This window comes from Colius striatus, chromosome Z, assembly GCF_028858725.1.
Source record: "Colius striatus isolate bColStr4 chromosome Z, bColStr4.1.hap1, whole genome shotgun sequence".
Lineage (NCBI taxonomy): Eukaryota > Metazoa > Chordata > Aves > Coliiformes > Coliidae > Colius > Colius striatus.
The window spans coordinates 78,244,608-78,259,326 of record NC_084790.1 but is presented as its reverse complement, the minus strand read 5'-3'; the positions used below and the strand labels follow the sequence as shown (position 1 = coordinate 78,259,326).

Here is a 14,719-nt window from a genome sequence, read left to right as displayed (position 1 = left end):
CTGATTCTTCTTTTGGTAAAGAGGAAGACTCTCACCAGATATTGGAATTATCAGAAAGCACTTAGGAGAGAGGTGGAGCTCTACTTGCTGCTGTTACCAGTACTATGATTAATTTTTTTTTTCCTTTTAACTTGATTTCAAATTTCCTAAGAAAATTCTATATCCAAGCCTTTCTCCCCATAGTCCGTGGAATTAAGCTATGTCCTTTACTTTGCATGATCCAGTAGCAATACATTTTGTTTCAGTTCCCTGGACAATAGCAGACTGTCATTCCCAAATAGCTACAGGCTACGGACCAACGCTCAGAGTGTAATGGAAGAAGTCACTAATTTGAGTGCCTGAGTTGAGACAATATGGGAACAGTTTTCCAGACATGTTAAACATGCCTGACCCCTGGGATAATTCAGTTCAGATAAGCACCGGTTTATTGTGGTCTTCTCCATTCTGAAGGATCTGGCAAACCAAGAAAGCCAAGAAGAGATTCATGAGGTGACCAGCTTAGTTGGAAAGTATGCTAAGAGGTGTTTAAGTGTCTCAGAGGAAAGCGGGCACAAAAGTTTATTGTTTGCTAGCTACTCTCTGTTGTCTCCAAAGCAGCCAGGCTCTGAGACTTCAGGTCTGCATAAGGATGAGAACTCTTCTCCTGCTGATAAGGAACGAGTTGTGTGAGTAAGAAAGGAGCTGTTCATCAAACTCACGGCACAACACCTCCAGCCACTGCAGTTGATTGGGGGAGGCTTTAGGGGGAGGAGGAGGAGCAGGAGAAGTATTAGGGCTGTGAGCCACTATTCATTTACAAACTATAATTAATTTGATGTTTAGATTAATTTCTGATGCACTCTCAAAGGTGCACTGAAAGCATTTTTCCTTTATTATAATGTTGATTGCTTATTGAGGAGATAAATCTAACTGTCAGTTATGCACTGACTTACCAAAACTTTCAGACCAAGCAAGCATGTATGCATAAGGCACAGCTGTTTGCAGCTCTCCAGTTAAAGGGACAGCTCTGTCTTTTCCCAATAACTCACATTAAAGAAAATCTATACATTGTACACAGGGACTTCTGCTTTCTTTTGTAGCTTAACAATTTATTAGACAAGGATATGTTAGCAGAATCTAATCTATTTCTCTTTCTGTCCATGTGTCTATCATTACTCTATCCATCTCTTCACATAAGTGACAGATAAAGTCCATCCAGAGGAGTATTTTTAAGTTAGGTATATGTTTGTACATATCTACTCACATGCAAATGTACACAATCCTTGTAAATATTTTTATTCACAAGGTAATTAGATGGAGAAACTCATTACTGCAGGTTCTTTGTGGCTACTCTTTTAATGACCTTCAAAGGGGTAATAGCCATTTATGCGACAGATAGAAATGACCAATGTTAAAAGTTAACTCCAGAGGAAAGAAAACGGGGCGCGGGGGGAAACAACCAACAGACTTTATGAAGAGATTAAAAACTTAATGCTCTGGGCTTCAAATCAGTCCATCAGTATTGAGACCTAGGTGAAGAACCTGACCAGGCTTTCATGTGCCTGCACAGTGTAATATCTGCTTCTACCTCCTCTAATTTGACATTAGAGTACGTGAACAAATCATATTCTGTGATTTGTTCTAGCTGTGCTCCAAAGATCTTTCAAATGTAAATATGCTGATGCATAGAAATGCTAGAGGAGAGTCTGTACTGCTACTGTCTTTCAGGCCAAAGATTTTGTTCAGAAGTCTGAAATAATGACCTCTCCAAAGGGCCGGTCCAATTTTGAACTCAAGATGACTGATCTGCACAGCATAGACTTATCATATCCTGCTCTTGTGAGAGTGCAGACCCACCACAGCATTTTGGCTATCCATTACATCTGGCTTTATTTCTGTTTTTCCAAGATATCTGTGATGCAATTTAAGGTGTAGAATGGAGGACTCTCTATCAATCCATACAACCATCCATCCATCTCCCAGTATATCTTTCACTTCTTTATATCCTTCTGTCCTCTCTCATTCACTTCACAGGACTGCTCTACAGCATTTTGAAGTCTGTCAGCTAGCTAGTTATTGAGCAGCTGTTCAATAGGTCCTCGCAGCTCCATGCTTGGTCTCAAGCTTTCCTTCCTGCACAATATTCAAACCCCACTATGAATATGAATTTACTATTATTTCCTCATCTGTTTTCCTAAGACCCTCCCCAGCAGATCATTTGAGAGGTTCACAGCGCTAAGTAACAGCATTTTCACAGTGCTCATGGTGTCTCCAGTCCATCAAGGGGAATGATGAGGCATTGAAAGATATTCAGAACTATGTATTCATCTTGAATGTGTAATCTGAGAAGCCACGAGCATGATCAGCCTGTTTGTTTCTTTTCTCCAAGTATTTAGAACAATGCAGGCCATGCTGTGTTCATGTTTGTTTCAGATGCAGGTACAGGCAGCAGCCTTTCTGCCAGTCAAATCTCAAGGCACTCACACAGGGAGGAACATGCATTAAAGCCTCATCTCCACTGGCAAGCTAAAGAACTTACATATATGATCAAAGTGTGCCGCAACTATCTGTATCTTTTTAATGTTTGTGTGTCATTGGCTATATTTGGGCCATGATGATTAACTTACTGTTGGATGTTGCTTGGGCACAGTTCAGTAGTGACAAAGGCCAGAGACTGTCCCTACACTGCAGTGTAGACACAGCCACTCTCTTTTGAGGGATAAGAGAGTTTAGTCATGTAGATAGAAGCCATAAGTTATTGTTTGCACTCAGAACCTCCCCCATTTTATTTACTAGTAGAAAATACAACCTATGAGATATTATTAAAGTAATTTTGTCATTTATGATGTACCTGGCATGAGATGTCATGACAGAAATAGGGATGAATTCCAGTTGTCCAAGGAAGTACTTGGTTGCACAACTACAAAACCATCCTCTCTATGCCTTATTTACTGTCTACATTCCAACATTCACAATAATGAGTCTGATACATTGCCATTTTCCTCACCCTGTTATATTATTCATTTTCTACAGTAATTAAAACAAGGATGCCATGAAAAAGAAAAATACAGAAATGTGTGGTTAGAAGCAATGCCTTAATGCATGTACAAAACAATACAGAATTAAAATTTCATAAGTAACATCATTTCTTGCGCTTCTACACTTGAGTGCATCGTTTTGCAGCCTTATCATTTTTTTTAATGTATTGGTACATTGTGATATCTTCTCTTTTAAAGTAGGCAAACCAAAGTTTAAAAAAATGCCCAGGTGAGCTTAACATCTTTTCAGGTTGTCATCAGGGTAACAACTTGCAGATCCCCTTAAAAAATAAGTGTACTTTTCTTAAGCATTTCTGGTTTCAACTATACCCAGTTTAACATCGTCTCTACTCTCTTCATTTTATCTGTAATACATCACATATCACAGAATCACAGACTTTTAAGAGTTGGAAGAGATCTTGAAAGATCATCCAGTTTAACTCCCCTGCCACAGCAGGGCCACCTAGAGTAGGTCACACGGGAACTCGTCCAGGTGGGTTTTGAATGTCTGCAGAAGAGATTTCACAACCCACCTGGCCAGCCCCTTCCAGTGCTCCCTCACCTTAACTGGGAAGAAATTTTTCCTTGTGTTTCTTTGGAACCTCTTATGCTCCAGCTTGCACCCATTGCCTCTTGTCCTACCATTGGACATCATTGAGAAGAGCCTTGCTCCATCCCTGACACCCACCCTTTATGCAATAGCAAATATGTCTACAAGATTCAGAAAGCAACAAAAGCCACTGAACAGGTAGCTTGAATCTGGGCAACCTGCTCCAATGCTTGCTGGTGTTCAAGGTGAAAAAGCTTTTCCTTATATGCAACCTCTCTTGCTTCCATTTATGTCATTTGTATCATATTCTCACACCATGCACCACTGTGAATTATGTGTCGAGATGTTCCTTGAGTTCTGATAGGCCTAGTGCTGTGACCACTTCCCTGAGGAGCCCGTTGCAGTGACCAACCACTCTCTCAGTGAAGAACCTTGCTCTAATGTGTTGATTATTTCCCTGTCCATTATGGATAATTGAAACAACAGAAGTCTTACTTTGACAAGTTAAGGATGACAGACATAACAGCTGGTTGGATCTGGATCAGTTTATCATCTTCCAGATTAAAATGTGCTTGCATAATTCTTTCACCTTTGGTATCTAGCATAGCTCAGTAACAGTCCACAACCTTCCAGTCTAGAAATTAAGAGATTTTCTCATTTCTTTTTCTTCCCCAGGGACTCACTGAATATGAGGAGGCTTTTTCCTGTCGATTTTACTTTTAGTTCTGTTAGCTAGTTTTCACACAGGAACCTCCATAGAAAGTAAAGTATTGGTTTGAACAGAAACTTCCAGGCTGTCCCACGGCAGATGCTTCAAGTCTTTCTATATCTATCAGGTTATCTCAGCCTACCCATATTGACATTAAGGGGAGAGATAGTTAGTTGTCCCTGTAAGTAATGATCAGCAGGAGAAAGGTGCGAGGTTCTGTACATTGCTATACCAAGAATGGATCTATTTCAGAGAGTCCATAACAGTTAAGAGAACAGATAAAAAATAGTTACTAGTTACTGGTACAATTCATAGTGCACCTTCCTGAATGTTTTCCTTGGGTTTGAGGGATTTTTTTATTCTTCCAGGAAGGAATTTAGTTCCCCACCATGAAAAATTATGAAAAAGAGATTACCTTTTACGATGCTTATCTCCTATAGACCAAAAAAGACAGCAAGGGTTTTCACTAGCTGCAGTGTTCATGCATGGCTTCTTTATAAAGAACTCACAAATTAAGTGGGAAGCAAGAGGGAACTTGAGAGAAAAGAAAGTAAGACAAGAAATTGATTGTGACATGGCTGATAGAAGGTCCAGTAGTTGTTTTCATCTTGTTTATATCATACAACTCAAATAAAACAGATGTAAAAATAGTCTTCATCTTGATTCAATAACAATCTCGGTGCATCTTTATCTGAGTATCTCAGATCCCATATATATCATGCATAAAACCTGCACTAAGCTCATTTTCTGCTTCTGGCTTTAGAATGGGAGAAGAATTTGTCTCCCCAAAAGTTCATCTGCATTTTCCAACAATATACTTTCCCCATAAAACTAATATTGACACATCATGATGTCAACCATTCACAGGGAAGACTCCGAAAACAAGTCAAGAGGGGTTCCTTCCATTTCTGAAGCAGTTAGAAAATTACTTCAGTTCTAATCACACACCAAAAAAGACCAAATATCATTTACTTATCTATCGGTGCTTCCTCACGGGTTAGTTTGTTCCGGTGAGGAAGATCATCATCACCATTTGGGTTGAAACATTATGCTTCTTTTAGAAGAACCAGAATGCTTGTACATAGCAGACATGTATGGGTACTGGTCTAACATTTGATTCATGGAATCTCCAAAGGATGGCTGAAGCCGGAATTCTTCATTTCTTCCATCCATTCATTAAATGACTTCATCCCTTACTTAGCAGAATAGGCAGGACCACAGTCTATAGCATTGGGCAAGTAGTTGCTGATTGTTTAGACAAGCTCTGTTTATAGAAAAAAGATTTTTTTTAGTGTTATTTCCATTCTTAGAATGAAAATTCTGCTGTGGTTTTCTATATCAGATTTTTACTTCTTTTTCTCTTTTTAGAAAAAGTTGGTCCTGATCAGGTGTTTTGGTTTCAAATGTATACATGAGTTGAAACCCTAGATCTGACCATGCAGCAATTTAAACTGTCCAAATTGTAGTCTAATCTTAAATCTTAGCCTTGTGCTTTTCACGTGAGTCATGACAGTAATTTCTGTATTAAAAAACCCTGAACAGATTGTGAAGAAGACTTACAGGAGGAAAAATCCTTCTTGCTTTGAACTGTCATATTCAGGGTCAGCAGCTGCAGCCCTCAACCTTCTCCAGAGAAGACATTCCTTCTCTGAGGCACTGTCTGAAGGGCATCTGACTGACAATGCACAATAACAGGGGCCACCTTTCTCCACATTCCAACTCACATTGCCTCAGTAGTTTCATGCACTGGAAGACGAGGTGACATAAGGAAGATGTGTGTGTATTTCAAGCTACCTTCTGCACTGGGTGTTCTGACCTTTAGAGAAAGTTAATCATGCCATCTACTTTCACTCTTCATTTAATCTCCCCTTCCCATCTGTTCGGTTTCTCTCAGCTGGAAGTAAGATGAAGAACGAGTACCAGTCAGCTGTCTCAGTGGTCCACAGCCCACACTTTGGGGCCATTTATTATAAGGCATTAACATCAATTGTCACCTCTATCATGACTATTACTGCAGCCCATGCCAGATTAGTAGACAAGAACTGATTTTCTAAATATCTTAAATGTGACACGAACAATAGACAGAGATACAGATACTCCGTATCAGAAGGGACTGTTCTGATTCTTTGGACTGAATGCTGAAATAACACATGCAAGATGCCTCAGCTCATGGGACAGGTTCAGACCTTCTGCTTGAATCATAGCATCCTTTTTAGAAAATTCCTTAATCAAGATTTCTTTTGATAGGTGTTCCACCCCTGTTGCTAAAGATAATGTTCGAAAATAGTTAATTACCTTCACTATTTGAAAAATGCAGACTCAGTGTCTTATGTCCATTTTGAATTTGTCAAACATCTGCTTCCATCCAGAAGAAATCTTCAATCTCTTTAATTTTCTAGATTGAAAAACCCGCATTCTGTTAAAAATTATTTATGCACTATGGTCAGAAGACTGTTTAACCTTCTTTCTGATAAACTGTGGCAACTCTGAATTGCTTTTTCAGACCTAGAATTGTTATTGTAGTTCTCGATAATTCTTAAAACATATTTTGGTAGAGAAGTCACCAGAATTAAACACAGAATTGCAGTAAAGGCCCTTCTTGAGCCATACTTAAAGGTAATATCACCTTGCTACCTAATATATGTATTAACATATATAATTTAATATATAGAATAGAGAGATAGATAGTGTGTAAATATATATTACAAATATAAATATATATATCTCAATATTGAGGACATTTCCCAGAGACTGATTTCATCCTACGACTGTACTGACTCTCGAGACTTTGACTATTTCAATGTAATCTTGGGAGTTCATGTATTTTTTTGTTATCACGACACCCATGTTCTTCTTGGAAGCACTATTTTCTAGTGAAGATTTCACCTTTTTATGAGTGACTTCCTTTTTCCTGTGAATAATTCATTTAGAACTTGATTGGATTAAAGTGAGCACTCTTTAACTGAGCCTACACAGCAACCCAGGTTAACATGACTTAACCTCTGTCATTATTTACCACTTCACTATTTTTGTATGATCGGCAAATTTTACCAGTAATTACTTTAGGTGTCTTCCAGGTAGTGTTAGAGAAATTGAATAGCACAGAGCTTTCAGCACACTCCTGGAGAAGCCTACTAGAAACTCCTCAATGTTGTAAGTCACAATTTACAGGTTTTTCTGGTGACCTATCTAGTATCCAATTTGTAAGAAGTTTTATGTGGTCTCTCAAACAATCTAGAAGAATTTAAGTATACTTTATGACAAGTTACTTAACCAAATTTGCAATTTCATGCAACAAAATTTGTTCAATAGATGCTCTTTTCCATGAAAACATGAAGGCTGGCATTGACTGTACACATTTTAATTCTTTGCCATATCACCTCATGTCTAAACTTTCATAACTTTACTTACATTTATGAAAAAATTAGTCAAGTTGCCAGGCCATCTAGTTTACTTCCTTAAAAATTATAATAGATTTGGGGGTTTCTTTGGAACACAACAATTTTCTAACCTTCCATAAATTTCTAAAATGAATATTAACTCTTTGAATATTCTGAGGTTTCAATTATCTCACCCCACAGATGTAAAATTTTTATATTAGTTGTTTAGCTTAGTGTTTTCTGACTGTTACTGACTGTTCAGACATTAAAAACACAGGTAGATGGATGGGATGGATAACTAGTTAGACAGAACTCACTTGGACATGACTGAACACCAGTGGAAGGTTAAATATTCCAAAAAGTCATCCAACCCTATTAGACGCTGGAAAACAGCTGAAGTGCTATGCCCTTGATCTGCAGACGTACTCCTTTATTGAGTATTCCAGTACCCATAAATCACCTTACATTACAATACCTTCCAGTACACACATACATTGTAGAGCTGCTTACAAACAGATTGTATCCTGAAATTCTTTACAGAACTAAAAATTTGCAAGACAGGAGCTAGTACATTGTGTAATGAACATAGAAATGTAAAGACCTTGCAAGGCAATTAAAGGAAAGCCTCCATTCTCTGAAGAAGACTAAGAAACATTGAGAAAGACAAACTGAGCAGTCACAGGAATTAAATGGACTGAAGTAGAAGTGCTGAGACGAATGTGGCCAGGTCCCCATGAGAGGGTGGAAGCTCTTCCCCTGCACCCTTCCCACAGAGAAATTATTTGAACATTTTATCATTGCCTTCCTGGCAGAAAATGCCTCTCTGATGTTTGTACATTTCACCCTTCACTAGTTACTAACAAAAGGAAGGCAGCCATGGCTAAGGGGACAGTTATATTAATAACTAATTTTTTAATTACTGGCTCAAATGCTTAGAGAAGGAACCAGTCCTCTGGTCCAACCAATTGCCAGTGCTTTCTGCAGCTTCCCCCATCTTAGTAGTCTACCCCTTTTATGTCCTGGGTAGCAGCAAGGGAGTCAAGGGGCGTGGACTCCTCCTGCCCATGTGCACAACACTGCTTTTGTTTCACCACATGGGAATTTGTCTTCCACAAGCTGAGAAGCAGATCATTGCTCTCATGTTATTCTCATTTCCCTCTAGTGAGATGAACATGTGTTGAATGACAAGATGGAAAAGTTCAGAAGAATAAGTTCCTCTCCTTATGTATTGACTTTTGTAAATGGAGGAATAAGAAGTGACAAGAAAGATCTCTGACGGCAGTCAGATAAATACACTGACAGAAAAACATTATCTCTGGCCTAAAAAAGCTAATAAGCACCAATGGTAGTTTTGTGCAACAAACTTCTGGAACATAGATCAAATCGTTCTTCTTAGTTTTAAGTCAAATTAAATATTTTATTCAGTATTTCTCTTTTTCTTTCTGTTACCTGAGACTAGCTTAATTACATGGGTGGACCTGCTGTAGGACCATTTGCCCTCAGTTCAGGAGTCTGGATCAAAAGCTTGAGTGTGGACGGCAGTCATTCACCATAGTCTTGACTTCTGATCTAGAGGATGTTCATTGTAGTTACCCAGCATTGGGCTCTGTCCAGAGCAAAGCTTCTGCTGAAGACAGACAACGTGTTATTCCAACCCAGAAGCATATCATACAATATGCGGTTTTGCACATTAACCACTAATTCTCCTTGCAGTATCTAGAGAAACAGAAAACTCAGAAAAGCCAATTAGAGACCCATGGGAACCTAACAATGTGCTCACTCAGGACTATACAGCACACAAACCAATTTATAGCCATGCAGAGACCTTACTCACTCTGAATTAAAAGTTTACAGGAGCAAAACGGTTTTCAAATGCACTCTGAGATAGATTGCTAATTCCCTTCTTTATCATCTCAAATGATTAAACTAAAAAAAACATCCCTTGAGTAACATCAGTTACATAAAGGCATTGGTGATTCTGTTGGTGTCATGAGAAGGGCATCAGGCCCCTTCAGCATACTCCACTACCAAGACTTCCTCTGGAAAAGGTGGAGAAAAAATACAGTAATTTTCCAGATACTACCCCAGTTTCTGCCCAGTAATCATTTACACAGTCACAGAGGAAAAGAACAGGCCAGGAGAAGTCATGGACTCCAACGTCATTACCTTCCTGGAAGATGCTGTGTGGAATTAGGAAGATTAGATGCTCTGAGCTGCAGTCCTAGCAGGTTTCTTCATTCTTTGCTGCTTTGATAAATCATTTATTAGAACAGCCTTTTTACATAATCCCTGAGGAAAAAAAAAAAAAAAAGAAACAAAAAAACCCAACATCTCTCCCATAAAATAGATTTATCACAACATCCTGTCCTCCTACCAACCATCTCCAGACCAGAACATATATTTCTCTGATTATTAATTAACTGATGCACAGAAACTGCTTCAAGCTTTTTAACCTTTCCCTTTCTCTTTTGTCCTTCAAAAGTGTAGATGACAATGCAGAAGTGGTATTCAAAATACTGATAGCTTCTTGAGCAACTGTTGTGGTAACATCATGCTTTGAGCCTTAGAGTTGTGGGCTCACTTAATCCATTCAGAAAGTATTTAAGCTGTTTTCCCAGTACCTACATTCTGTTCCTAGTCATACATGTTTAAAACTGGCATAGCACCATTAACACTGGTGACATTGACATGAGGAAATAAAGATGGTTAACATTCAATAGTTCACATAACAACAAAGCCATATAATCTACCAGTGGATATTCGACCTGAAAAGAGAAAGGAGTACGATACTGTAGGGACAGCTTCTCTGCCTATCTGCCTATCTCTTGACACCATGACATCTCAACTCTCAGGATAAGCCATAGCTTTGCTTCTTTTTGGAGTCCATCCAAATACGTTAAAGAATATGAAATACAACTCTACATAAATAATAGGAAGAGGGAGAGCCAAAGGCACCAACAACTGCTGAATATATCAAGCTCTCTGAAACTAAAACAGTGGAATGAAGCTAAAGGAATTAGTTGCATTGTCGCTTGGATGTGCTCACAAGGAAAATGCACAATTATTCACATATTTGCCTTCATCCTTCTGTTTCCATGGCCATGATACCTCAGCCCCTCCTCCTTCAGCAGACAGCCAGTGGAGATTTTATTACAGCAGTGGACATCAGGACAAGTAAAGAGAAATAAACGTTAAACAATCCAAATGTGGTCCAAATCTGTAGGCAAGTAATAGCAATAACAACAGAGAACAACTCCCAGCTTCATTATCTGGTCTAAATGAAATATAGTGAGCAAATACACTTCTGATCTCTCTTATTAGTCCCATTTGTTAAAATGCTGTATTATTTGCAGCTTTGCACAGAATAAGAAAATGGCCTTAGAATTCCATCTCAAAAGCAAAGTGATGATAAAAACTAGTGTCTTTTTATGAGGAAACCTATGCAAGGTTCTTGCAGAGGAACAGCTGTATCAGCATCCCAGCACCAGGGTTTATCACCCAACTAAAGGTCCAGTTGTGGCAAAAGTAGACAAACAGTAGACTTCCATCATATTTGCACCATTTCTGGTGGGGTTTTCATTCTTTACAGGATTCATTCAGCAATTTAAGTTACTTTGGGCAGTGACTGACCCAGGCAGTAGCCACCCAACAACATTTTAGCTTAAGATGTCAATCTCAGCTATACAACCAGGTAGATGGCACAATAGGGTTACCTTGATTTAAGCTAGGTGCCTGCCTTCATTGAAGTCAACACTGGTCCCTTCTACACAGCCAGCAGGACTTGATTTACTTGAACACAGCTAGGAGTGTCCTGAAAAGAGAGAGAAATCATGTCCTACACTCCACTGGCTATATTGGTTAGACCTCCATGTTTTCAGGTTCCCAAGGTGATTCACTCACAAATGGAAAGGTTTGTAGACACATTCCACATGTGCCATTTAGACAGTTACAGGTAGGTTGCAACAGCATCAGTTACAAGAGTAGAAATCAAAGTTTCAACACAAGCTAGGCTTTCTGAAAACATGAAATACGCAATTATCCAGCTGCAGCCAACTCAGCTTTGATATTTGGTAGCTGTGTATATATTAGTAACATGAATATACCTGGCACTTTTCCCTAGAACTTGGGCCAGCTGGCACAGAATAGTCCACACCCAAACTATTAAACTCTCTTATTTTCCAGAATATCTTGGCCACATCCAAGATAACTACTGAAAACAGGCTCTATTCTGTGCTAATACTCAGACTTTGCCCAGGACTTAGGCACAAGCCAATACCATGTCAAGAACCTTTCTAAAAAATCAGTGGTACAGATGATTGGGTTCTGGTTTCTCTGAACTTCCTTGGCACAGTTTTAGTTTACTGTTATAGATGTAGCTGATGGGTCTTGGACAGGAGTTTTAAACAATTCAGGGGTGATTTTAAAAACAACCAGATGTCACTACATCCAGTATTCAAAGATGTGAGGTAGTTGGACAGCAAATTTCAAGTCAATGCCCAAGGGAGTTTCCATGAGTACTGAAAGACTGAATCAACTCAGGTGAAACCAGGAGCTGTTTAATTTCTTCTTTTACTGAGATCAAGTTATAGGACCTTGTTGACTGATAGATTATTCCACTAGTCAGATGTAAACTGGGAACATTACCAAGTGCTTACTGGCTAATACATGATTGCAAAAGCAGATGCATTGCCATTGAATAATACCCCAGCTCATTACTCACCATAACACTCCAATTTTCTGTCTAGAGATTGATGACTGCTGTGAGGCTTGAAGAACACTTTTGCTCATATCTTCAGAGCTGCAGTATTGGTACTTCCTCAACCAGGTTGTTAGCAAGAAAACTGAATGGACAGGCAGTTACTTGGAGCCTTGGTTTCCAGAGGGGAAGACAAGATGGATGCCTGTTTATTCCGTTGGCCTCCCTCTTAAAACCACATCTGTCATATTCAGCAAACATGTTATCACACTTTGAGGCTGAAAACGGAGGTTTTATGACCTCTCTTAAACTGAAGTTATTAGCCAAAGGCAGTGAGTACCACTTGAATGCAAGAGTGAGGTGTAGTTGCATGCATATGTATGTGTGTCTTTTTCAAACGCAAGCCACCCTGTCTCATCTGTAAGGCTTGCTTTTGAGGAGGAACTAGATCAGGGAGGAGGTGCTGCTGAATGCATTCACAGTACAACCCAAGGCTGAAAGCTATGCCTGGTACTGTCATCAGGAGCAGGTGCATACCTGGCAGCAAATCCTCAGCACTGGCTTTTTGAGGGGATCTCAAACTGTCTCTTCATTTCAGCATGTCTGTTGAGAGCCACTGGGTTCCTAGGGTTGATTTATGCTACTAGAACTTTGCAGGGGTGGGAAAACAGATGGCTTTGTCTGGAGTGCAGGCTGATCCAGGCTAGTCTTACCCAGGATTTATGCTCAGAAATGTTGGCATACAGGGATATTTCTGGTAAAGGTAGAAGAGGTAATTCTTATACAGTGTGATAGTCCCCTGCCTCACTAATATCTCAGACTATGGTCACTCTAGCTAAAGTCATACAGTGTCTGGGCAAATGAGGCCTTTTCCTGGAGTTAACACTAAAAAAGAAAAAAAAAAAAAAAAAGGAAGGAAAAAAAAAAAACCATCACCACCAAAACATACCAAAAACCCTCTCCAAAGCCAAATGTGCTGTAAACATTGCATCCAGTCTGATTCTGACCTATCTTAGCTTTTCCGATCCTGACAGAGCAAGTCTTCCATTCAGGCAAAGAATGCCATTTTAAGTGGATGATAGATACAATATTCAGTCACTATAGGTGTTTCTACTGCTGGATGAGCTCTGTGGCTGATTGTATGATTTGCTAGCACAACATGAAACTAGTTATGGAAACCATGTTAGGAAAGCAGTACTGTTCATCTTTCTCAACTGTAGAGTCAACATTAAGTCTGCAGAAATGGCCAGTTAATAAAGTTCCTCGTATTGCTTCAATGGCCAACAATCAAACTATTCATACCAATGAATATCATAATGGAGAACCTATTAGATTCAGATTTTACTTATATTGCCATAATAAGGAAGTAGCAGTAGGTCAATCAAGTTCCCTTCATCATGAGTCTTTGAAGGCAAAGGAAAGGTTATGCTGGTGACTGAAGGAGGGTTTAGAGATTTACCCCAGTTGTGGTAGAAGAAAGAAGAGAAAGATAGAGTGCCTTCAGACCATGCATCACATCTACTTACACCCAACTCAAAGGCAACCCAAATCTCATATGTGCTGGTACTGTGGCACCAACATTTGGATCCCTGTGCTTCACATAATCTTATGTACAAAGTGGTACTTAGACCAGGCACTGTGTCCTGTAACAACCCCTCCTACCCTTCATCCCCCATTGCCAGTCATCCTCTTCTCACTCTCGTGCCCACTCACCCACCCTCCTACCTGCTTCACTCCCTCCTTCCCACTGCCCTCACCCCCTTCCCCATGTTCATTCTCAGTGGTCGTTGCATGTACGTGCCTTGGCCCCCTTCAGCTCATTAAGCCCTCTGCTTTGCCTCATGTTTTGACAGGTTTTGTGAGTTTTGACAATCCTGCCAGTGCCCAAGCTGCTATCCAGGCTATGAATGGCTTCCAAATTGGCATGAAGAGGCTGAAGGTGCAGCTGAAGAGGCCAAAGGATGCTAATCGTCCCTACTGAAGAGTTGAGGGAAACACTGGATACCAAGCACTAGCACAGGTAACTGCATGAGGAAGGGGGTGTCAGCTGTGGTTGTATCCTCTCTCTGTGTTGTAGACCCTCAAAAATACTCAGCTCTGTGACTCTATAGCTTCTGCCTTTATCACTTAGGCCTCTGTCTAGAGCCACACTGCATAAATACACACCCACATACAAACCGGGAACCGCTTGTGTGTGCGTTTCTTTAGAAAAAAAGGTAGAAGGATGCTTAATGAGGGCTGAGTCAAGTTTCCCACCCCAGGGGCATCCTGCATCTCTAGAAAGTCTTCCTGGTCACTAGAGGAAAGCCAGCAGCTGTCCTAATTCCCCTTGCTCAGCCAGAGAGCATTTCTGGTGGCTGACGAAGA

The 14,719-nt window shown here is 39.8% G+C and overlaps 1 protein-coding gene across 47 annotated transcripts in view; it reads left to right on the top strand.

The window, feature by feature from the left end:
- CELF4 (CUGBP Elav-like family member 4) overlaps positions 1-14,333 on the top strand; it is a 688,894-nt gene extending 674,561 nt beyond the window's left edge. For all 47 annotated transcript variants that reach the window (XM_062019331.1, XM_062019311.1, XM_062019290.1 and 44 more), the window contains one exon: positions 14,206-14,333. In XM_062019331.1, the coding sequence (XP_061875315.1) occupies positions 14,206-14,333 (128 nt within the window). The remainder of the gene's footprint in view (positions 1-14,205) is intronic.
- Positions 14,334-14,719: the final 386 nt, after the last annotated feature.